The 25574-nt window shown below is 33.3% G+C and overlaps 11 protein-coding genes across 11 annotated transcripts in view; 6 read left to right on the forward strand and 5 right to left on the reverse strand.

Moving 5' to 3' along the window:
• Positions 1-201: 201 nt before the first annotated feature.
• ZRT3 (Zn(2+) transporter ZRT3) lies at positions 202-1623 on the reverse strand (the record flags this gene model as incomplete). Its single annotated transcript, XM_001646337.1, has 1 exon — positions 202-1623. The coding sequence occupies one exon, from the start codon at positions 1621-1623 to the stop codon at positions 202-204; it is 1422 nt and encodes a 473-aa protein (XP_001646387.1).
• Positions 1624-2959: 1336 nt separating this feature from the next.
• Positions 2960-5041, forward strand: SET2 (histone methyltransferase SET2; the record flags this gene model as incomplete). The annotated part of the gene is made up of 1 exon (XM_001646338.1): positions 2960-5041. The coding sequence occupies one exon, from the start codon at positions 2960-2962 to the stop codon at positions 5039-5041; it is 2082 nt and encodes a 693-aa protein (XP_001646388.1).
• Positions 5042-5501: 460 nt separating this feature from the next.
• On the forward strand, positions 5502-6140 carry ASG7 (Asg7p; the record flags this gene model as incomplete). The annotated part of the gene is made up of 1 exon (XM_001646339.1): positions 5502-6140. One exon carries the CDS (start codon positions 5502-5504, stop codon positions 6138-6140), a length of 639 nt encoding a protein of 212 aa, XP_001646389.1.
• A 756-nt stretch (positions 6141-6896) lies between these two features.
• Positions 6897-8078, forward strand: Kpol_2001p37 (PGA52 family protein; the record flags this gene model as incomplete). Its single annotated transcript, XM_001646340.1, has 1 exon — positions 6897-8078. The coding sequence occupies one exon, from the start codon at positions 6897-6899 to the stop codon at positions 8076-8078; it is 1182 nt and encodes a 393-aa protein (XP_001646390.1).
• An 881-nt stretch (positions 8079-8959) lies between these two features.
• On the forward strand, positions 8960-10393 carry STE3 (Ste3p; the record flags this gene model as incomplete). Its single annotated transcript, XM_001646341.1, has 1 exon — positions 8960-10393. The coding sequence occupies one exon, from the start codon at positions 8960-8962 to the stop codon at positions 10391-10393; it is 1434 nt and encodes a 477-aa protein (XP_001646391.1).
• A 207-nt stretch (positions 10394-10600) lies between these two features.
• On the reverse strand, positions 10601-11425 carry KRE9 (Kre9p; the record flags this gene model as incomplete). The annotated part of the gene is made up of 1 exon (XM_001646342.1): positions 10601-11425. One exon carries the CDS (start codon positions 11423-11425, stop codon positions 10601-10603), a length of 825 nt encoding a protein of 274 aa, XP_001646392.1.
• Positions 11426-13090: 1665 nt separating this feature from the next.
• On the forward strand, positions 13091-16750 carry SWI3 (Swi3p; the record flags this gene model as incomplete). Its single annotated transcript, XM_001646343.1, has 1 exon — positions 13091-16750. One exon carries the CDS (start codon positions 13091-13093, stop codon positions 16748-16750), a length of 3660 nt encoding a protein of 1219 aa, XP_001646393.1.
• Positions 16751-17067: 317 nt separating this feature from the next.
• Positions 17068-18096, forward strand: ATP12 (ATP synthase complex assembly protein ATP12; the record flags this gene model as incomplete). The annotated part of the gene is made up of 1 exon (XM_001646344.1): positions 17068-18096. The coding sequence occupies one exon, from the start codon at positions 17068-17070 to the stop codon at positions 18094-18096; it is 1029 nt and encodes a 342-aa protein (XP_001646394.1).
• Positions 18097-18441: 345 nt separating this feature from the next.
• RBH1 (Rbh1p) lies at positions 18442-21099 on the reverse strand (the record flags this gene model as incomplete). The annotated part of the gene is made up of 1 exon (XM_001646345.1): positions 18442-21099. The coding sequence occupies one exon, from the start codon at positions 21097-21099 to the stop codon at positions 18442-18444; it is 2658 nt and encodes an 885-aa protein (XP_001646395.1).
• Positions 21100-22682: 1583 nt separating this feature from the next.
• GON7 (chromatin DNA-binding EKC/KEOPS complex subunit GON7) lies at positions 22683-23075 on the reverse strand (the record flags this gene model as incomplete). The annotated part of the gene is made up of 1 exon (XM_001646346.1): positions 22683-23075. The coding sequence occupies one exon, from the start codon at positions 23073-23075 to the stop codon at positions 22683-22685; it is 393 nt and encodes a 130-aa protein (XP_001646396.1).
• Positions 23076-23573: 498 nt separating this feature from the next.
• The window catches only part of Kpol_2001p44 (uncharacterized protein), a gene marked incomplete at both ends in the record, with an annotated part of 2647 nt that continues 646 nt past the window's right edge, over positions 23574-25574 (reverse strand). The window contains one exon of the mRNA XM_001646347.1: positions 23574-25574. Within this exon, the coding sequence (XP_001646397.1) occupies positions 23574-25574 (2001 nt within the window).

A 25574-nucleotide genomic window follows, 5' to 3' on the forward strand; every position in this document is an offset into this window, starting at 1 on the left:
CTCCTGATATGCACATACGAAAGACCTGACAGATGATATATGAAATTATAGAATGTTTACTTCAAGGGTTAAATAAATAAATATATATATATTATTTGAAGTCGATATATAAGAGACCACAAATGATGTAGAAGTTCCAAATCAAAGCCCATTTATTTTTGGCTTATTCTCTATAAGGAAAGTACTTCTGTGAGTAGTAGTTTAGACAAATAAACCACTTGCCAAAATTAATACCACACCAATGCAACACCACTTCAGACAGGTGGTACCTAAACTATGGTTTTCTTTGACTTCTTCATCTTGTTCACCATCATGATGGTGATGACCATCACTGAAACCAATACCTGTTTGAAACATTTGTAATCCGATTACCAGTAGGAAACCAGCTGTTAAACTTAAGAAAAATTGCATTCTCAAATCTGATTCAGGGTCATTGCTATCTTTATCCTTGTTTCTGAAGATCCAATACCCTATCAGAGCACCTAATGGTTGGGACCCCCCACCTAATACGGTTGTTATTAAAATCGGAATGGTTTTAGATTGTAAAGCTGCATAGAATGGCAAAGTCATTGCGAACCCTTCAACAAAATTGTGAATAGCTAAACTTATAAAAATTGAAAGACCTAGTGACGAGCTTTTATCTCCTCTGTTGGTGTAATATATGATGAAACCTTCTGGGAACTTGTGCAACGTCAATACCAAGACCGTCTGTAAACCGATGGATAATAGTTTTGAAAATGGTGTTTCTAGATGATGATGATGATCACGACTGACATGGTCGTTAAACTGATGATCGGAATGATAACTTGCGGAATTATGAATTGTGTCATTGTGTATATGAGGATGTTGTTCTAAATCGGCATTTGATTTACGTCCAGACAGGAAATGTTCACGATAAATAGATAGGTTTTCCAAATCATAACCGACATCATTTTCTAAACAAGATACACCATGACCATGGCCTTTTCCTATAGTAGAATTAGTAGTGGCATTCTCAGTGGTAGGCCTCGAACAGCATGAACCAGATCTAGTGATAGCAGATGATTGAACAGGCTCGGGGACACAGGAGAAGCTCTTGCTCTTTGCCATGGGCACACAGGACCCCAAATCACAACTACCCATATTCGAAGACTCTGTATTGGTGATCAGATCTATTAAGGTAGACTTCTGAGTATTCCTTTTCGAAAGAAGCGGTCTAACCTCATCGTTTACCAATGAGTCAGAACTTTGATCATTATCATTGCCAGTATAAGATACCTCTGTATGCTCATGGTCACTGTGGTCATCATGATGTTCTGTATCATGAGAATGAGCACAATGTAATAAAGATTCACTAGCGAATGCATGAACTATATAGTTAATAGATAAACTAGTAAGAATCCCAAAGAGGAGGCCAACGAAAACTTCAACACTATTTTTATCGTCCATATGCGGTAGCATCTTGTAAAGAGCAGTTGTAATCATGGAACCTGCACTCAGAGACAACCCATAATTAACCAATTTTGTATTAGTATTCTGTTTTGTCCTCAAGGTCATTGAAAGAAGAGGAACACATAACCCACCTAAAATACACAACCCTGAATTAATCAAAGAAAACGAAAGCCATCTAGGAATGTCCATCATCAGTAATTGAATTCAATAATCTATAATCTAATTACCAGCAAACCCTAAGCCAATATACCTTGTCCTTCTTAATTTATTTTTATTTCTATTTTTATTTAATACCTCCTTGTCAGAATGGCGATGCTTTTACCCAAATTTGATACTCTTAAAACCAAAAAACTCCACAACAAAAGAGGACTTCCACTTAAAACACGATTAAATACAACACACAGACCTACAAATTTACAAAATTCTAGTGGTTTGACCTGAATTAACTGTATTTATCCCACTTTCTTCACCATTGAAAGGCAACATCTTCCTTTGTTATATGTCGATATTCTAAAATATTCAATACTTTTTGTAGTGTATAAAAAGGCCAATAAGGTGAAGGTGATGTAAAAGAACAAACCACTTTGTAAAGGATGGGTAATCTAGTTTGGAGAAGATTGGGGAGGTTATATCAAGGGATTGTGGGCATTTTTTTAGAGATTGGTGATTGTTTTGGGGTGTGGCTTGGAGTGTTGGTTCTGGGTTTGGATATGGGATAAGTGAAGGTGAAGCTAAAAGAGACGGGTTTCCATATTTAGAGTATTTCTGATTTAAAGATGGCGGTATTAGATTGGGGGGGGTTATTGGGATGGTGGTAGAAGCTGGTAATCTGAGGTTCCCATCCTTTTTATTTCAACTTTGATTAGTTTCGCTGGAATTAGAGAGAGTTTATTATTTTGGTTTTAGTGGAGGTCGACATCTTGGTGGAAAAGAAAGATTGAAATGGGACAAAATAGCCAAGCATGAGCCAGGACCAGTTTCATCCCATGGCCTGGTTGCTGGTTGTTTCGAAATATGAGGAACATTGGACTATCCAAGTCCAACTTAATATACAATTATTTGAGGTACTGGATCAGCGGCAAATTATCTGCCTACCTTTCCCATAGTTAAGAGTGTATCACTACGGACGACATATTGAATTTTGCTAAAGAGAGTGAGAGAGATGGCTGGATGAATGTGTCGAAGTTAAATTTGAACAAAAGAGAGAGAATGGTTAAAGATATATAAACAGAACAAGATTTATGAATGGGTATTGATTGAAGCTATTTGGTTCAAAAGAACGAGGGATATACGTTGACGTGAGATTTCAAGTCTTATCTGTGTCGCTGGCTTTGGGGGAAACCAATTTTAAGCAGGTGATTGGTGTTTTAGTTTTGTTTTTTTTCTAATACCAAGTTAAAAGCATTTTTATCTCTTTATTTATATTGCTACTAGTTTATTAATTGCCCAGTCTATCCATAGTTATTTGGGATTTGATTTGTCAACTATACACTGACTTTCATTTTAATATTAAGGAACCAAGGAAGTTATGGCATCATCAGCTACTTCCTCGCCTTCACTAGAGGCATCAGGGTCTGCAGTTCCTGCACAAAGAGACTTCTCAAATGAAGAAGATAAGACACAAGAGGCTTTGACAACTTTTATAAATTTGGAAGATTGTAAATATGCCAGTAAGTATATTGGTAATGCCAAAAGTAGTGATTTTATGGAGTGTGACTGTTATGAGGAGTTTGAAGAAGGAATAAACCATGCCTGTGACGAAAACTCTGACTGTATCAATAGATTGACTTTAATCGAATGTGTAAATGGGTTATGCGATACTTGTGGTGATAACTGTCAGAACCAGAGATTCCAAAAAAAGGAATATGCAGATATCTCAGTATTTAAGACTAAAATGAAAGGTTACGGTGTACGTGCCAATAAAGATATAGAGGCAAATGATTTTATTTACGAATATAAAGGTGAAGTAATCGAAGAAGATGAATTCAGGGAAAGACTGATAGATTACGATGAAAGAGGTTTCAAACATTTCTATTTTATGATGTTGCAAAATGCTGAATTTATCGATGCCACTATAAAAGGTTCATTGGCTAGATTCTGTAACCATTCTTGTAACCCAAATGCATACGTAAACAAATGGGTCGTTGCAGGCAAATTGAAAATGGGGATTTTTGCCAAAAGAGATATCTATAAAGGTGAAGAAATTACTTTCGATTATAATGTGGATAGATATGGTGCTACTGCCCAAAAATGTTATTGTGAAGAACCAAATTGTATAGGCTTTTTGGGTGGTAAGACTCAGACCGATTCCGCTTCATTACTTCCTCAAAGTTACGCTGATGCGTTAGGAGTAAAAGTGTCTGTAGAAAAGAAATGGATCAGAGAGATGAAAGCCAAAGGTTTGAAAATAGATAAAAGTAATGGAACAAACATCAATATATCCTTTGTAGAATCATTGTCATTAGCTGCTTGTGAAAGCATGGACGAGGTTACCAAAGTAATGAGTGTATTATTACAGATCGATGATGAATACATTGGACAAAAACTACTGAGCAGACTTTTCATGATAACAGATGAGTCTTTGTTGCACCAAGTCATTAAATTCCATGGCTACAGATGTTTTGCCAAATTATTACAATTCTATGCAAATGATATTGGCCTATTGGGTCAAATTTTGGAATTTTTAGATAGGTTACCAAAGACTACAAAAAACGGTATTACCTCATCCGGTATAGACAAAAAAATAAATGATTTGATAACGAGAGATAATACCTTATATAATAAAGGTGAAGAGTTACTGGAAAAATGGAATTCATATGAAACATATAATAGAATATCTAAAAAGGATATCAATGAAATTTCTAAGAAAGCGACAGATGTCAGAAGAATAAGATTGCCTCCAGGCTGGGAAATTGTGCATGAAAATGGTCAACCAATGTACTATAATGCTCAATTACAGACAAAGTTACGCCACCCTCCGTCAGGCTCGTCCAAAACGTTTAATTCCAGGACATCTTCTAGAGATAACTTGCATGGTTTTCACAAGAAAAATTCTAACTTTAATAAGAGACATAGACTTGATGATGACGCCTATGAGAAGATTAAAATGAAGAGAATAGAAAATGAAATGAAAGCTTTAGAAAAGGCTAAGGATGAAGAGAAACGTTTGTTAAAGGAAAAATTTGAATTAGAAAACCAGAAAAAATCTGAGTTAACAAAGATTATTGAATTTGCTAATAAGCAAAAGGAATTGGAAAGAGAACAATCGATAAAAGAAAAGGAAGAGAGAGCGAAAAGACGTGTAGAAAAGAAACAAGTATCTCGTTCTAGTCATATCGAACATAAATGGAATAAGTTTTTTGCCAGCGTTGTGCCAAATCTCTTGAAAAAATATGAAAATGAACATAATATCAGTCACGAGCATACAAAACATTGTTCAAGAGAAATTGTAAAAATATTAACCAGCAAAGAATTGAAGAAGGATCCTTCGAGAGCACCAGATGAAGAACCTACCAAAGAAAAAAGAGCTAAAATCAGAGATTTTACAACAATCTACATGGACAAGTTCATACAAAAATATCAAGATAAAAAATCTACTAAGCATGCATAAAACCTGGTTTTCTTTTAATTTCAACTCTTAATAATCACTAAGCAAAAAGAAAATGAGGCTATTACTTATAAAAGCAACCATGTAGTTTTACATAAGCTGTATCAGTACTAATAATATCCTACAACATTCATTGTAGATCACCTACAAAAAATCAACAACCTTGTAAAACAGTATTCTGGCTAACTCAAGTTGAGACAGGACTGGGGAAACCCTCAAATAGAACCTTGTTTGTAGTCACTGTCTTTTGCTGATCTATCCGATGTTAGTCAGTTTCAGATCTTGTAATTACCCGATTAGGAAATTTACATCTTGCTAACATGTAACAACTTAAATACAAGAAGAATTGAAACTGAAGAATAAAAGATATAAATACTGTCGATATAATTCAACATCATGGGATTGATGGATAGGATATATCTGTCATGTAGACTATGACAGCATCCAACCAGACTAATCAACAATGGACTTTTTCGAAATTAGTAGCCAAACCTCTTCTGACGCCAGTGAAGTGAAAAATGGTAACAGCAGGAGAAAATATCTAGTGGCGCCATTTGAACAAGAAGAAAGAGAATTTTACTGTGAATGTCAAGCTTGTGAGTACGGTGTAAAATATGGCTGGTGGATGCCCAAGTTTTTTTTCTTTGGGGTAATATTCCCATTATTCTGGATTGCCAACATTGGAATATACATAGGTACGCAATTAATCACATCCCATGAAATAACTCATTCTGAATTGCAAGATGACGAGCTACCCACACTCTACGAACAAGAACTGATCAGAAAACGTAGTGATCTAGAGATCAATAGCATTTCTTCCAATGAAAACAGTGATAGCGACGATACTATCACCAACCCTTTTGATGATCTCAATACAATCAAATCTAAAACTCGTTCAAGATCCATGACAGATAGCGATAGTGTAGACCTCAGCAGGTTCAGGGCAGTATTCCTCAGAAAAACTGCCGAACAGATTGTAGAATCCCACGATTCTACTAGATCCCACTTCAATACATGGACTTTAAGATCAATCATGGCAACAATAGTATACGGTATACTCATCGCACTCATAATAATAGCATGTAAGAAATCAAGCCATTGAGCAATACCATAAAACAAGATGAGATAAAATAAAATAAAAGCACAGGAACAAGATAACCACACATACACACACACACACTACATACACATATAAACAAGTAAGTAAATACATACATCCTTATCCTTTCAATTCAGCTCAACTAAGTGGAAATTCCATCCATTTCTCTCTTTCCACATACGGTTTACCAAACTTAACCCATATATGTTAGTCAAGAAGAAACGTACTTAATCATAAACCAACTGACGTCAACTAATCAAAGCCACTTCAACTCCCCCCCATAAAGCAATCCTTATTCACTCTTCTTATCTTCTATAGAATAATCTCTTCTTTCTCCCACTGTTGCGAGGTTTTCGAAACGATTTCTTGTTGATACTTTTTCGATCCTTCTTATAAGAAACGACTATTGCACTTTTTAATAGTGTAGGAAATACAGCAACTATTTGTATTTCTCAGAGGGTTAATAAGTGAAATTTAATCAAGTTTCGAGATTTCTAATAGACTAATGGACTGAGGACTGAGGACTGAACTTGTTTCGTTGTTGTTTTTATCTATTCTTGTTCTTATTTCTTGTTTTTATTACTATTGTCATTATCATCTGTATATAACTATTGTTTTATTTAAGATTTGAAGTATATATTTCTAATGTTATTAGAATTATCAACTAGATTTGTTGAAAGACGTCGATTCTGAGAGTATATATATATATACATATCATATATATACACACCCCCATATATATATTTACATTCGTTTACGATGTTAGGCCAATTACCAAGTTTCTTGGTAGTTTTATTATTCCAATTTATTGCAGTCTCTGCTTATAATAAAATCTCATTTACTAATGTTGGTTTCTCTGGTAGTTTTCTGAACGTTAAGAAGATTTCTGATCCTACTAATGACAAATGTACTTGTGAGTTAGATACTTCTCGTACTTATTTTTCAGGTACCAACGCTCCATTATCTGAATACTTATCTGTTCATTTCCGTGGTCCTTTAACATTAAGCAAGTTTGGATTCTATACATCTTCTTCTTTTGTTATTAATAATACTAGATCTTCTGCTGACTGGACTCGTAATGCTTATTATGATTCCTCTTCTCAAACCTCACAAAATGTCACTTTCTTAACAAATGCCGGTGAACAATCTCCATGTTTGGGTAATGCTTTAACTTATTTGGCTTCAAATGGTTCAGGTGCTGCTGGTTCTTCTCAAATTCTAGAAGACAACAATTTAATCGCTTCAGACAAAGAATATGCCATCTTCTCTAATATATCTTGTCCAAAGTCTGGTGAAAAAGAAGGTTGTGGTGTTTATCGTAAGGATATCCCAGCTTTCTATGGGTTTGGTGGTGTTACTAAAATGTTCTTATTCGAATTTGAAATGCCTACTGAAACTCAGCAAAACAGTACTTCTTTTGGTTATTATGATATGCCAGCTATCTGGTTATTGGATGATCATATTCCTAGAACTTCTCAATACCCAACAAACTCCAACTGTTCTTGTTGGGCAAGTGGTTGTGGTGAATTCGATATTTTCGAAGTCATGAACAGTACACAATTAAATGATTTGTACTCAACTTTCCATACTTTCCAAGGCACCGATGACTTGCACAACGGTTTACAAGCTAGCGGTTCAATTCCAAGAGACACTTCAGGTGTTATGAGAGGTGGTGTAGTATTTGACTCAAGTGGTAACACTATTTCCTTCATTTCAAACTCCACTGTATTTGATGAATCTATTTCAGCAAGTGCTCTAAACTCTTTGTTAGCCAATATTGCTAACAACGATACCTTCTCAACTCAATTGGCCTCAGTAGCTGCACCATCATCTACTGGTACTGCTAGATCCAACGGTATTTCTGCTTTCGAAAAGAGAGATGGTTTATGGATCTCTGTTATCTCTATAGCTACTGCTGTCGTCCATATGTTATTATTATAACCTTAATACCAAGTTCATAATGGATATTTCTTTCAAAAACATATAACTTTCATTTCCCAATTCAAGACTTTCCTTTTTAGTCCTAGAAACAAGATCAAATATCATATAATCCAATACTATTGTTAGTTTCTGTATATTTTGGTTGTTTTTTTTCTATCTGTTTATATCTTTCTGTATACCCGTTTACCTCTACTTAGACACTACCTTATGTATTAATCATAAAAAAGTTTCCTTCTGTAACAATCAATTATTCCAAAACAAGATTACTACAATGCAGCAGATGCAGTGAAAAGGTACTATATTCTTCCCACCAACTCTAGTTAAATGACTATCTCATTCAATAACCATCTCATATCATCTCTTCCTATTCCAAATAAATATATATATATATAATTTTTCAAATCTGCCAAGAAACTATCGTACAAATCACTTTTTCAAACCTTAGGATATTTTCAAAAACCGAACCGCAACACTCATTGCGACACTAATTAGGAAACTGGTGGAGTTCGAATTGAACGAAATTATAAGAACCAGGACTGATTCGAACAATGTTGTGCTGGAGAAGCTGATTAGATTCCATTACATTTCCTAAAAGGCAGCTAATGAGATTTGAAATCATTTAAATGTTTCAGTAACGTTGTAAAACATGCATGACTTAGATAAACAAGATATTATTCGAATAATTCAAAGCTGATTTGAAATGCTTCGAAGTGAAATTTTAGAGGGCATAGATATATATATATATATATATCCTGACTTCAAATTATTCTTGTCCTTTGTCTTGATGTGTTTCTTATAGAATTGTTTATTTTTGTTGTTGATTCTTTATTTCCTTGGCCTTACTAGAAAATATATGATCCATAAGAATACACATTACCGAAATGTCAATAGAATCTAATATTATTGGGTTATCAGTAATTGCATTTTTGTTGCTATTGCCTCCATTGGCTTGGCATACACAGTCTAAAAATATTCCTGCTATTATATTGATTATATGGTTGCTGCTGATGGATTTGAAATCTATTGTAGATGCAGCAGTTTGGAGTGGAGAGGATTACGCTAATAAATGGAATGGTAGAGGTTGGTGTGATATAATGATAAAATTGCAAATTGGTGCCAACGTTGGTATCTCTTGCGCTGTTACAAATATCATTTATAATTTGCATACAATTTTGAAAGCTGACGCTGTCTTACCAGATTTAAACTCATGGCAAAAAATTGCAAAAGATTTAGCTATAAGTTTAGTGACACCAATTAGTGTGATGGGATTATCTTATATAGTCCAAATTTATAGATTCGGTATTGCACGTTACAATGGTTGTCAAAATTTGCTTACCCCCACCTGGGTCACTACAGTTATTTATACAATGTGGATGTTCATTTGGTCATTAATTGCTACCATCTATGCATGTCTGGTTTTATATGTCTTTTATAGAAAACGTAAAGATGTGCGAGACATATTACATTGTACCAATTCTGGTCTTAATCTTACAAGGTTTGCCAGATTATTAATCTTTTGCTTTGTTATCATTTTGGTTATGTTCCCAGTGTCAGTTTATACTTTTGCTCACGATTTAGAATCTGTTCGTGGTAACTTCAACTTCGATCGAGTACATTCAAATATTACATGGCATTTAATAATTAAATTTGATCCTGGTAAGCCATTGTATAACATTTGGATTTATGATGTCATGTCTTACTTAGTTTTTATTATCTTTGGCCTGGGTTCAGACGCATTGAAAATGTATGAAAGATTCTTGTACACCGTCAAACTGGGATTCATTGTTGACTTCTTCAAAGGATTTGTTAAAACACACAAGGACAACCGTGTGGCTAAATTGCTTGGTCAACTTTCTACTGCAAAAGATGATTTCAGCACAGAATATATGTCATCATCAAGTGGTGAAGAAAAAATGGATGAAGAAATGTATGCATTCACTACAAGGACTCCAATTGAAAATAGTAGGATATATGTAGATTACAAGATACCATTTGATACAAAAAAAATGGATAATATAAGGAGAAATAGAAGATGGAGTGAGTTAGAGGATTTGGATTATGAAGATATTTACAGTGAAGACGTCGTTGAATTTATTCCAGCGCAACTGATGGATTCGAGAACACCAAATGACACTAAATCTATAAATAAACTTGAGAAGGAAGTAGAAATATTCGATGATGATGTCACTGTCTACCGTGGTGAAGAAGAATATCAAAATTGTTCGCCAAGTAAGAAAAGTAATGTTACTACGACTACTGAAGTGGACGATTCAAGTGAGTTAGATTTCCATTACAAACTTGAAACTAAAAAATAATAATACAACTTCATTTAATTTCACTTTATCATATACAGGTATACTTAATAAAGTTGACCAAAAAATTCTAATAACTCATAATGATTAATCTATTGTTATAGATCTAAATATATAATTTTATTTATATAGGTATATATTTTGTTGTAAAAATTCTAATTGAATAATATCTCTCTGAATGATAGTTTAGTGTCCAAACCATGATAATAACTAAACTTTTCTATAATTGACCTTTCTTGCTGATAAAGATAGTCTGGAAGAAGGAGCGTACCAACCACCATTGTTTGAAGGGAAATCAGCTGGAGTTGCATAATTGTAGTCGGAAGTAAAAACTCCACTCCAACCTTCAGTAATTGTAGTTTCTTGCTGTAAGGAATGGATAGCAGTTGTAAAGTAGGTAACTGCACTAGTAGCAAATCTTCTGGACCACGAAGTTGCAGTAACCTTAGAGACTGGAGGAGTCTGCATAGGTGCAAATCTTGATATACCAGTTTGTTGGGCGTAAGGTACAGTAAAGGATGCTGAATTAATGGTAGCAACTGAGGTAGTCATCGTTACAATAGATGTTTGAGGAATTGGCTCGGTAGTACCGATGTAGGTAACAGTATTAACACCTGACATCCCTGCTAGGTAAAATCTATGTGTATAATGGATAGTATTACCTTGACCTGGAACAAGACCATATACTTGAATAAAAAATTGACCATTACCAGTAATGGATTTATCGAAGGTAACTGTGTAAGAATACTTAGGGAACCTACCTTCACTCTTAACCGTTAATTGATCTGGTGTGATTTTATCATCTAAAGTTTTTACTTTTAAAATATCGGTATTATTACCATTATTTAAAGTGAAAGTAAAAGAAGTAAAATTGCTCATATAAGGATAAGCTAAATTATCTATCCAGGAAATTTCTATAGACACTTGACCATTTGAATCAGGTTGAAATTGAGCATTAGCTGCAGGCTGAAAAAGACCAACATCTGCTACAGCGAAGGAGAGCAGGAAACAAAAAATTAGATATAGTGATCTCATAGCTAATGATTTCGACAGATCCTTGAATATATCTATATGTATATATATAAATGTATTTGATCTGAACGACTGGTTCCCAGAATCACAGATTTAATAAATGTTATTTAATATTTATAGTGCTATATCAAATGGATCAAATCATTTTTATATTCAGTATTCTGCTATATTAGCAAAAATGATGTTGACTATATGGGAATAAGAATAACGAGCGTACTCCTTTCGTAAACGATGAGATGAAAAAAAACTGTATGTACTATTTTAGGTGTAGGTACCTTCATACGAAATTCAACAGTTGCAGATATGTTTTAAACTGCGCCAGGATCGTAATATGGGTGAAGGTACATACATATCTAGTGACAGAGCAGCAAGGAAATTTATATCAGATCATATCGTATTATATCATACCATAAATTGTCATGTTTCTCTCACTATCATTTTTGTTTCCAACTCACTCCTCTCCCTATGACTCTACTAAATACTAGGGAGGTCAGCAATGGGATATATGAAATAATCCATTTTTTTACCCTCTCTTCACCACGTGACTTCTATCATATCCTACGTGGCACCAGGTCGACTGGGCCATTTTTGAATTAATAAGAGCACTGAAGTAAGGCTGGACCAGAGAAAACGTCAGTTCTTGAAGGTTTATTCAAAGATGGAAGAAGGTATCTATATCAATAAATAGAATTTCTATTAAATAGATTAATCGACGGAAATTCATTGGGTTTAACTGAATACAACGGACTCATTGACTGATCGGTTTCTTTAGAGAGCAAGGGGATGCACATCCAGTTTACCGCCGACCTTCTTGTATTCGGATTGTCTTTGTGGCATCTTTTGCCGAATGAAAATTCCCTCCCCCCCTCGAGTATATAAAGTGAAGTAAATTTGAAAAACAGTTTCTTTCTTTTACATGTCAGATTTTAAGACAAGGTGAAAGGGAAAGGGAAAGGAAACAAGATATTGGGGTTTGAGAAAGCAAGGTGTTTTAGAGAACAAGGCTGTTATTTATGATCAATGGTATTGGAAATATATATTCAACGTGTATGGAATAACATCATTCCAATCTGAGGTTTGGCGGTTCTTTGCCTGTTTTGAGATCTTCACATTTGCCGCTATTGACTATCCTAAGTAGCCTTGCCTGTCAATTTACGTTCATAATGATAGGACATGTGATTCCACGTACTTAATGATTGGTGTTTTGTATTTTTGTTGTTGTGTGAGGGTAACTCGTTGGTAATGATGACATTTTTTTTTTTTTTTTTTTTTTTTTGTTAAAAAATTAAAATTTTGGCTCATCTAATTTTGTTTTATTTTTTTGGTTATTGCTCTTAGCACTTTCTTCCTTCCTTCTTTTCTTCCTTACTTTTTATTTCTATTAGGTATATGTCGATTTCCTTTGTTTTTTTCGGTAATTTCTTTTATGTTGTTAGTTAACATAATTGTAATTATTGTTATTATTGTAAATTAACCTAATTGAATAGATTAAAATTAAGTTAATTTGGAAGCTTAAAGCTATTCATGGAGGTTCTGTTGCGGCTAGATTTAGTTTATTTTGATTACGGGATACTGATTATTTTCTAATTACTCTCTTTATAGTTAAAAGGAATCTATTGTGAAAAAGGCAGTCGAATACTCTAACATTTTTGCTTTGTTGTTTCAATCATGGATATCGACAAACTTGATGAGGATTTGATGTTGTCGTTATCTGATAACCATGAACCAAACATCGATGATAATGATGATAATAACGATCTCTTTAACGACCAGAGTGACTTATTCGATGGTATTTTGAAAGATGACTTGCTAGGAAACCCTTTAAACGGTGATGAAAACCCTATTAAAAACAGTGATGATAATAATAATTCACCAATTTCAAACAGTATAGTTGACGATGAGTTACAATTGGAAGATGCATTGATTCCAAATACAGATGATATCGATATACCTACAGATAGCAATAAAGACACTTCAGAAAATATAGATGGAAATTTGGTTCCGAATGATACTCATCGAGAGGATCCAGCATTAAAAGATGATGGAAACGAACAAGAAAATGAGTCAGGAATAATTCAAAATGAAGAAGCTAATGCTGATAATAGTATCGACAAAAGCGAAGCAAGTAAAGAACCTAGTAACGAGCCAAGTGACCTGCTAAGTGAAGAACAGAGCGAAGAAGAGCAAAGTGAAGAACAGAGTGAGGAACAGAGTGAGGAACAAAGTGAAGAACAAAGTAAAGAGCAGAGTTTAGAGCAGAGTTTAGATCAGAGTTTAGATCAGAGTTTAGATCAGAGTTTAGATCAGAGTTTAGAGCAGAGTTTAGAGCGGGGTGTAGAACAGGGTGTAGAACAGGGTGAACTCCCAAGTGAAGAAAAAAGTGAATTACCTGGTGAAAAACAGACTGAACTCCCAAGAAAAGAAGATGACGAATTACCGGGTGAAGAACAAAATGAACTCCCAACTGAAGATCAAAATGAACTCCCAACTGAAGATCAAACTGGACTCCCAACTGAAGATCAAACTGGACTCCCAACTGAAGAGCAAATTGAACTCCCAAGTACAGAACAAAGTGAAGCTCCAAGTAAAGAAGAGAGTGAATTATTAAACGAAGATCTAAATATCAAACAAGATTCGGAACTAAATGAATCAGAAACAAATGATAAACAGGAAGAATCAAACTTGAATGGAACGGAACTAGAAACCAAGGACAATTTGGAATCAATCAATGATGCAGAACGTGACATGTCGGTTAAATCCCCTGTTGATGGAAATAGCATAACTGAAACAGGAGACCAAAATGAAGCACATCTAGAAAGTAAGAATGATCCTGATGTTGAAGTTACCACTAATTCCCAACTTGGATTTCAAAACGATGATAAAAATGAATTAGAAACTGATATCAATCTTCAGTCTCCTAATACAAAAAATGATGAGTTTCTGATCGATGATATGGTTGACAAAATCCCTGACGTTGAATCCGAAATAAATGAAGAGCAAGAAGGTGAAAATCAAATTGATTTGAATTTACAAAATAACCAGGATACTTTTGATACATCTGGCGAGACAGATAGTGCTATCCCAAATTCAGAACTATTGCAATCTGCATCGATGACCAGTTTTTCAAATCAAGTTACTACATCGCTTCAACAATATACAACAACAACAACTCATGTAGAAAATGATGATTCAAAATCTGGTGAAAATTCCGAAAAGGAACCTCATAATGATGATTTAATAGATGAAAATTCAGGCAAGTTGGATATAAGTGAAAATGAAAAAGCTGAAAATGAAGATGAAGGAAGAAAGGATCCAGAACTTCAACAAAAAATCATTACAAATGAAGTGGAAAATGGTTCCCTAGCTATAAAGAATGTATCTTCTCCAGATATAAGAGAGGTTGATGCAAGTGAGGGAAATGCTTCTATAAAGGGTTCTGAAGATAAAATGAAAATATCATATAATGGTGATGAAGAAAAATCATCTGCAGAGCAGAATGGGTCTGAGTCAAACGTTAAAAATTCGGAAAACACAGAATCAAGCACAGTAGATAAACCTACCGAAAGCTTAACGACTGATACGAATAATGCTGGTAATATAGTTCATGATGATGCAAAAATGGATATTGATGATACTGAATCATTTAAAAATATTGAAAGCAATGAAGGCCAGAATGTGGATAACCAAAGTTCAGAAACGGTAACAGAGAATTTTACTAACGAGAAACTGAAATATGATATGAATTCTAATCAAAAATCTCTTGATTCGGATATCAATGAAGAAGATAAAAACTTATACATACCACAATCTCATGAAATTGTTATCCCAAGTTACAGTAAGTGGTTTGATTTGAACAAAATACATCCGATTGAAAAAAACTCGTTGCCTGAATACTTCACAAATAGAATCCCATCAAAAACACCTCAAGTATATGTCAAGTGTCGTAATTTTATGGTTAATACATACAGGATTAATCCTAACGAGTACTTTACTGTGACCGCAGCTAGAAGAAATATATCTGGGGATGCGGCTGCGTTATTCAGAATCCATAGATTTTTAATGAAATGGGGTTTAATTAACTATCAAGTTGACTCAAGGTTATTACCTAAGAATGTTGAACCTCCATTAACAGCAGAATATTCAGTAAAACATGATGCACCAAGGGGATTGTTTCCATTTGAAAGTTACAAACCATCCGTGCAGCTCCCGGATATGTCAAAACTAAAGAAAATGATGGATATATCAGATGAATCGTCAGGCTTATCTAAATATTTGAATGATAGTAAAAGAAAATATGAGGAAATGGAAGAACAGGGAAACAATGGTGATAAGAAACGTACGTTAACAGATGCTAAATTGGAAAGTGGTAATAACGAAACAAAATCCGGATTAGAATCTTTACAGCCAGTAACAAAAAGACCTAGAATTTTAGAAGAAAGTGGCAAAAATAATGAAATGAATGAAGAAGGCATTGAATGGACAAAAGATGAACTCAAGAAATTGTTAAATGGTATTCAAAAAAATGGTGCAAATTGGTATAAAGTGGCGAAAGAAGTTGGAACAAAATCACCAGAGCACTGTATTTTAAAGTTTTTGCAATTACCGATTGAAGATAAGTACCTACATGGTTCTAGCGGAAATGGTGCTTCGAACGATTTAGGTCCTTTGAAGTATGCTCCACATTTACCATTTTCTAAGTCTGACAACCCAGTATTATCTACAATTGCCTTTTTAGTTGGATTGGTTGATCCTAGAATAGTTAAGAGCATGACTCAAAGAGCTATTCAAAGCTTTGATGATGACGAATTGAAAAAATACCCTCAAGAAAATAATGCAAAAGAAGGTTCTGAAATTGCACTTTCGTCTGTTGGATTAAGATCACATATATTTGCAAATAACGAGGAGAGGCAATTAAATTCAATAACAAACCAATTAGTGGAAGTTCAACTGCAAAAGATTGATCAAAAACTAAAATTCTTAAGTAATTGTGAAAGAGCTCTAGAATTAGAAAAGAAATCTTTACAAAAGCAACAAGAAGATGTATTATTACAAAGATTAACAATTACAAAACATTCCAATACTGTATATAATAAGCTTAATGAAGTTGTAGAGCTTCTAGAGCTTGGTGAAGATAGCGATAACCTGAAAACTCAAATTTCAGAAATTAAAGAGATGCTGCAGGAACCACCAACATTAAGTATCGGTCCAAACCCTGCTAAACTGGAGAAAGATGCTACAGATGCAACTGAAGACATCGGTAACATCGAAGATAACATCAAACCAGTCTCTATCGAAGCTCCACAACTCTATAGATATTGGTCAGCATAGATAAATATATTTCAAAGGTCTAATAAAAAAAGATAAAATATAATAAAATCAAATAAAGAATATAACATAACTTATTTAACATAAGAACAAAAACCTATGATCAATAGGTCACCAGGTACATCTGTTCTTTAAATTGTAATAAACTAATAATTAAACTTCATTTTACTTTCCTTTACTTTTTAAAATATCTTGTCTCTTCTCCACATGAAAAAGTTAATTTAAGTATTTAAATATTCATTACACTAGATAAAATCTGATTCAGAGATATTCAAGAAAGAATTATTGATTAGAGGGAAGTTTCAACTTTAGAGGACTTCATGAGCTCGATGTTAGGTAGATATTCAAAATCAGTATACAATTTTAATAAACTTAAGGTGGTATGGAAGGTTAGAAACTACCATGTTTCTTCTATTGTCTTGAAATCCGCTGCAACTGCTACTAATGATACTGGTACTGCACAACCTTTTGGTATTGATACAACGATTGAAAATAATAAGAAGACTGAAACTAACCGTTTGTCAAAGACATTGACCAAATTCTGGGATAAAGTAAGTTACCATTATGATGAAACTTCAGGGAAGTATTTAATACAATTGGATTCTAAGACTATTAATACGCCGATGGGGAACTTATTGGCTGTTGATAAAAATAAGAAAATGTTGGCATTGATGTTAAGTAATGAATGGAAAAACTTACCAAACTTATCGATTAAGAAATATTCCTTGCCATTGACCTCTTTGACTTCTCGTTGCATTGATTTAGAGGCAGTTAATAAAAACGGTAATTTAGACGATATTGTTAAGTTCAATGGTGATCGTAATAAAATTATTAATGATCTATTGCGTTATCTTGACACTGATACATTACTAGTATTTTCTCCAGCGTCAGAATTTGAAGGTGCTCTAAGGAAAGAGCAGAATAAATTATACTTACCTGTAATTGATTCGATTGAAAATTTCTTAACTGAGTTTGCAAATGATCCAATAAAATTAAATATTTTGGATGCTGATATACATGGATTAAGAGGTAATCAACAGGATTTAAATACCAAAGAGGCTGCTAAAAAATATTTAGAAAGCTTATCTTATTGGGATTTAGCAATCTTTGAAAAGATTGTTTTGACTACTAAATCTTTCATCTGTGGTATCTTATTATTGCAAGGAAAGTCCAACAGTGTTAATAAGTTGGCATTAGAATATAATGTTGAAGATATAGTTAGATACGCTACATTAGAAACCATTCATCAGGTTGATAGATGGGGGGAAGTTGAAGATACTCACGATGTCGATAAACGTGATATTAGAAGAAATGTAAATGCAGCAGCTGTTGTGGCTTACAATGCTTAAAACAGTATATCATTATTGTATATAATTGTCCTTGTATATATTATATTATATTATATTATATTATATTATATTATATTATATTATATTATATTATATTATATTATATTATATTATATTATATTATATTATATTATATTATATTATATTATATTATATTATATTATATTATATTATATTATATTATATTATATTATATTATATTATATTATATTATATTATTAAAATTTGATAAATATTTCGTTTATTCTTATCTCTATAATTATTTTTATGCATTGTAGTAAACTTTTAAATATGCAGCAATAATGTCACGGTCATTAAATATTAGAGGGATTGGGTGTCCATAATTCATTGGAAAAGTAATTTGAATACTTGATCGGCAACAATTTGATTTTGAAATTCCAACAATTGACAATTATTAGTTGCAAAGTCGGTTAAAGAAATACCTGTTCTACCAACTTTATTAATTTTGTGCAGGTAACTAACAAACGTTGAAGATTTCTTTTCTTTCCGGTTATTAGAATCAACATAAGTTATCTCAAACTTACATGCAATTTTTACTTTTTGATATTCTTGGGAGTATATGTTTACATTGCCTGTACCCATTGCCTTCCAGTAATTATCACTAGTTTGTTGATGATATTTTACTCTGATAGATGGCAAAAGTAGAGATGTCTTATAGTCCTTAGTATTTTTTGAAACTTTCACTCCTTCATCATATGCTCCCAATTCCGATAAATTAGAAAAAGAGTTGCTGACAGTTGATGAATTACTATCGAAGTATGATGAGTTTGCAGTTGAAAGTGTTCCAGCAGTAGTAGAACTAGATAAAGTAGAAACTGTGTTTGAGATTGGCAAATTTCCTCTCATACAGTGACTTAAAACATTTATTAGCCCTTCAGCCATCGTGTACCTTATACTAAATAAGTTCTTCTCCTGTATTGGTATAATGCTGGAAACAATATTACCTCCTAATATTGTGAATTGTATATCTTGGGCAGTTGATCTCATGCACTTCCAAGACGCAGATATTTTGCAAATCAATATCCCATTATTTCCATATTTAGTATCCTCATTACATGTCAGAACTAAAGCATAATTGTTCTTTATAATTTCTATAATTGACAGGCTATTGGAATTGTTGCCCAATTGTGACCAACCTTTCCCTGTCCAACTTGATAATTTAACGCCATCAGCTTCAAAAACTGTATTAGATGAAGTTTTTCTAAATTGATCAGGAACTTCGAAATAGTCTTGATTAGAATCCGTAAGCTCTGAATTGTATTTGGAAGATACGGAAGATGTCATCAACTCTGGATCAGGGTTTAAGGTACCAGTTCCCTCCTCGGTATGAAAAAGTGATGAACTAGTTGAGCTACCAAAAATTGGAGAGTTATTGTCCAATATGTTGTCACTAGATTGAAGCTTTCTAGTTTTATTCTTACTCTTATTCTTTGCAAATACACTTAGTAAAGATGAGGATTTCTTCTTATAAAATGAAGGGATGTATTCTGGACTGCTTGTTATAGATGCTTCTATATTTTGTTCAGAAATCAATCCTGCTTCATTTTCATCTAATAATTCGGATATAATACTATCAACATCAGACACTTCATTCACCTTCTCTGGTGAATTTTTGTTCGATGCGCTCAAAAGGCTAGTTTGTTTGTTATTGATAGCATCAGTTGTATTATTATCAGATAGTCTGAAATTCTTAATCTCGTTTTCGATTGAAATTCCGGCATCTACACCTGAGATGTTGTTATTAGTTTTACTTAAATCCTCGGTTGTATATGACTTCTGAAATTTCATCTCATCTACAATTAATGACGATAGAGAACCTGTCAACGGCTTTGAGCGATGTAACATCGATTTTTGTAAATTAGAAACATTATTATCTAACCCTTTAACTTTGAGAGACCTGGCAGCGGGTGCTTGGATGGCCAACCCTGTTGTGTTTTCTGGTCTTAGCTTGGTGATTTCATCATATTTAATTTTGAAGGACTGCAAATGATGAGTTGATTTGTTTAAGGTCGAAGTTGTAATTATTGTATCATCAATTTGTAAAATGTTGTCTTCATCGAATAATTTATGGAAATATAGGTTCCAGTATTTATTCCATTCTAATTCGCTAATAGATTGAATGTGTAACTCGATATTATTTCCAACTTTAGTCTTTAGAATACATCCACCTGTTAATAAATTGGTTATAACCAAGTCATTCTTCCTTAAAAATGGAAATAACAATGACCTTCCAACGTTAAGAATCTGAAATTTGCTGTTTAGTAAATTCGAAAGAATATCATTTTTGTCACTAGGGATATATTCTGAGTCAACTTTAAATATGGCCAAGTGACCATTTGAGAGCTGGAAAATTTCTACAGGTATCTTTTTATAATTTAGTTTCTCAATTGAAAGTATAAAGTAACCTCTATTGACAATCTCATTCAATCTAACTGGAAAGGAAGAAACTAGACCATTTGAAAATGAATGCAAATCGTGAACGTTGTTAAATTTTAATAAATTTGAATCTAAATTCTCGTACTTTGTAGAGAATAAATACTGAAACTCTTTCTGCAAAGATATAAACTCATCAGAAGAATTGAGCGCTAGAGAAGAATATTCAATGATTCTAGAATAAATATTAATAATGCAGGTTACGAACTGGGGATGAGATTCTATTCTAAAGAGAGAAATGTTTTCATTCAATATCAAATCAATTGCAGTAAACAAAACTAACCTATATTGATCTAATAATGATCTGTCTTCCAATAAATCGGATAACAATGCAGTAAAATCTAATGAAGCATCAGAATAAAATGGCAATGAAGAATATTTGACTAGTATTAATCTCAATGAATTTGCAATGATATCAGTTTGACAACTGACATTCATCATTGGGTCTAATCTAGAGGAACCATTGCCTTTGAACGTTTCACAAATTGCCAGCAACTGCTTCAGTTGCGACATGTATTCCATCTCTTTCACCCTCAGACGGTCCCTCATTATCACAATTTCTTCTCGTCTGCCTTTTTTACCCTTGGAACTATACAGACAACCAAATTATCTTGTGTATCCTCCACTTTAATGGATTTATCAATGATAAGAGTTGTCGAAATATCTTTTAATATTATATGTGATTGTAGTTTTTTGAACTTAATTCAATAAACTTTTAAAAAAAAATTGTTAGTAATATTGAAGAGATGTCAAATGAAAAATTCATCTCCACAATCAAACTGTAAAAACTGCAATTTACTATTAAAGTAACAGCAAATGTTAACTAAAACAGGTCTTCGAACTTGGAATAAAATAATAACCTTACTTTAATTTGCTTATTACCAATTAAGTAAATTACATGAAATTTTTCAGACGCGTAAACCTTAAATTATAATTATAGTTTAAGGTTTACGCGTCCCACGTATTTTCGAAAATATTTTCAATGACAGCAATGGAACAAGCAAGCACAGTTGTAAACTAAACAATGATCCTACATTTCCTATCTATTGTGATCGCAATCACTTGGAGGTTAGTTTCAACTCATCTGCCAGTTGAAATTATTATATCGTTCCTTCTTGATTTATAAGGGATGAGCAAAGTTTAAATTTTGGCAATTTGAAGTTTCAAAGAAGGTTCATCTATGAAATCGATTACATTCATTTAACTCTGCTCAGTCGTTGAGTTACTTTGAAAGAGGATACAGAATTATGTTCTGGCGGAAGGGGGTACTCTAACAACAGATGGGTTATTGGACTAAAACTATTATCGATAATAGCACCTTAATATCACATATGTATAGCAACGTCAATTAATGTGCTTCAAAGACTATGATTGAAATTGTCTAGCATTAGCTTTTTGTTTTTAATAGTTATTATTATATTAGAATTGTCGAAGAATCTGGTGTCATGTCATTAGCATTCTCATCGTATTAAAAAATCAGATGATATGCAGTCCAACAGTCGTTTATATTAAAAACTTGATAACTTTAAATATTATCCTTGGAAGTCGATTTTAAATTCATATAAATAACTATTATAGATGATCAGCTTCAGAAGAACTAATTAACATCGTTCTCGAGGAGCCCGATCTGTACTTTTCACCTTGCATTAAATCTGGATGATAAAGTTTATTATTTTAGAATAGATGCCATAAGCCTCGCTGACGTATATTACGTATGACACAGAGTAATAGAAAATAAAGGATACATCAGCCAACTATATTATAGGCCATATTTTGTTACTGTTAGATTTTCTCCCTTACCTATAATGGTTGATGATCAATATTTAATATATAATCTATCATTTCAAGTTCTGATGATTCAATAAACAAGTAATATGATACATTTGAATCAGAGACAATAGTCTTATCGTAAGGTTTTTAAAGGGGGGATGCACCTTTTAGATTTTAAACGTTGTATTTATTTGTAATGCCAGATTTCTAATCTCACTTTGTTGTATAAATATTAAGTATGTATCTTCATTGCCCTAAAATAAATTATATAACGTTAGGCATCGTAGCCTATACAATCTCTGTAAAGAAAATCACGGTTGAGATTTAATGCTAGTAAAGTCATGAGTATTTCATGATGAATTTTAATCTTCTTCTTCTTCTCCATCACCACCATCCAGTAACTCATTGATCTCGTCATCTATTCTCTTTTCTTGCTCTTGCATTTCCCTCTTCTCATTCTTTATTCTCTTCTTCTTAGCTAATTCCATCTGATCTGTTAAAAATTCATTTATATCATCCTGTAGACCAGTCAAATTGGTTCTCAGTTTACTTAAGTATGTCAATTCCCCAGATACATCATCTTTAACTCTTGGGTCGGAAGGTCTGTCAACATCCACTTGACCAGCATTCAAAACCCATTCACTTGGCCCTGTAGTCTTACCATTAGTTGTCTGGTATCTAGAATTATTAGGATCTACAGTAAACAACTTCTCTTCGATATCTCTTGATGAATAAACTGCTTTTGGCAATGACATTGTTCCTATTATCTTCTTTATCTGCTGATTAAAGCTAAAATTATTAATCAAATTCTAGAAGCTAGTGTATTTCCTTAAAAAAAATATCCAAATAAGCAAGATAACTAGCTAATTAACTACCTCCAGAGTAATGATATTCACAAACTGACCTTCAACTGATTCATTTTTCTATCTTCTTCTATCCTTCTAACTATCACTTCTTAATACAATAAAATTTCAGCTTTAAATTTTTGTCTTATACATAATAAAAAATAGTACTGATATAATACCAATAGAGATATATAATACACTATAGAATGAATTGAAATGGTAGTACAACAAAAGGGGTATCAAAAGTTACCGACACTACCAGTTATTAATAGATACACCAATATAAATTACAGAATGTTTTTTTTTTATTATTATGATTATTATTTTTATTATTAATCTTAAAATTAGCAGGTTTCAAAATCTTAAAATTGTTCATGAACTCATACTTCTGACCCTTTTAAAACTCGATTAAAAAGCACTATTACAATATGTCCCTGCATTCAATATTCTTGTACTATTAACAGGTTTCCATGCTCCTCCGAATGGATTGTTTTCATCCATTTCTTGATCTTGCAATAAGATACCACTACCCAACTGTATTGAAGAAGAATCTTTGACGGAAAACTTCACTTGAACCCCGTTATGTGCCTCTTTGGCAATGCCATCAGTCATGAATCTAGCAATTAATCTTTGTTCACCGTTTCTTGGCAATACTAATGGTTCATTAAATCTCCAGGTGATTCTTCTCTTTTCCTTGCTGAAGGTACCTTGTGGTTTAGATAGTGCGCTTGTCGCATTGGCATTATCAATGGAGACATAAACAATAAAATCTTCCAAAACAAGGTGTTGGATATTTGTTGGAACAGTTGGAGACATTTTAATTGTAAGAATTACACTAGCTTGGTGAGGTTCATAATTCCAAACTGGGAGAATAGTAACAGGGGTCACCATTGTTTTCATGGAATATTTAAGGGCACCTAAAGTTCTGGAATTGATAAATTGTGGATTTAGTTTAAATTCCTCAGCAGATACACGTTCCAGAAATGAATGGTTTAAGATCACCTTTTCAAACTTAGAAGCATTGTTAACTTTTAAGTTAATACTAATTGGAGGTGTGGCGCTGACAGCTTGGTTTCCTATATAGGTTAATGCGACTTCACCAACCAAATTAGCTTCAATAGGTAAACCATCTTTATATGTCGCATTTATTACCTCAGCAACACTAGCATTTAAACCAAATACAGCATTTTCTAATGAAGAGTGTTGAAATTGTGATTGACCAGTAACAGCATTATGTTGGTCAACAGATTGAGGTTCTAATGTCTTTAATTCACCAGTTATTTGGGTTTGCAAATTGTTTGCTAAAGTGACAGGTTGTTGATATGTTGTTGGAGGTAACAAGGAGTTTCCAACGGCATCCTTTCTAGCTGGTGGAAGTGTAGGAGTTGTTCCCCTAATATAATTGGTATTTGGAATACTTGAAATTGCATTTACTTGGCCCAGAGAAGAGTTTGTTAATGTTTGTCTAGGCTTAGGTTGCAATGGTGCTTGCACCATTGACATTGGGGCATATGAGGAAGAAGTGGTAGCACTTCTCATTGGTGGCATAACCTGAGAAGGAGAAGCAGGTGTTGATAAAGGTTGATTAATATTTGGAGATGTTGTACTGTAAAATGGGTCAGAAATTCCCTGTGCGCTTGAGCCACGAGAAAGTTGTGAAGTCATTGTATCACGTTTTTCTGTTCTTCTCAGATTATCAGAACTTAGACCACTACTTCTATTGAATAATTCTGGTTTGATGGAATCGGTGGTAGCACGACGGCCGCTTCTAGACAATGGTCTTTGAGGTGTTTCTAATGCTTCATCGAATGAATCATCATCTAATTTGGTGCTTGATTGGTTCTTTTTATTCTTCAATTTATTTCTTCCAAAGATTGAGCCAACTGTGGATTTCAACTTACCAGGTTGCTTCTTTGATTTCAAGGAAATGTTATTTGTTGAATCTGAAAATTCGTCATTCATCAAATCATTGGCTGAATTTGTAGATCCAGATGTTAATCTGTGTCCCAAATTGCCAAAAGTACTTCTTCTTCTGGAAGAATTATCTTTGCCTGGTGAAGAAGTTAAGGAAAACATTCTTGATCTTTGAGATTTTTTAGCTGAAGTTGGATTAGCGGTAAATTTAAAGTCATAAGAAGCAGCAGCAGTTGCGAAACGGCTAATTTCATTATCAGGGTTGAATTCTACAAATTTAGACATATCTAGTTCACTTTCCTTGCCGATATTGGTCAAGTAATCTCCGTAGTTGGATTGAATTCCAATAAGCACATTTTCAATTTTTTCAAACAACAATGTCCATTTGTAACAAATTCTCAAAATTGCCTCAAACGGAACATTAAAATCAACCGGACCCCCAAACCAAAAGTTAAAACCCTCTAACCGAAGTTTTGACTTGTTCGGCCGAAAAGA

This window comes from Vanderwaltozyma polyspora, genomic scaffold, assembly GCF_000150035.1.
Source record: "Vanderwaltozyma polyspora DSM 70294 KpolScaffold2001 genomic scaffold, whole genome shotgun sequence".
Classification (NCBI taxonomy): Eukaryota; Fungi; Ascomycota; class Saccharomycetes; order Saccharomycetales; family Saccharomycetaceae; genus Vanderwaltozyma; species Vanderwaltozyma polyspora.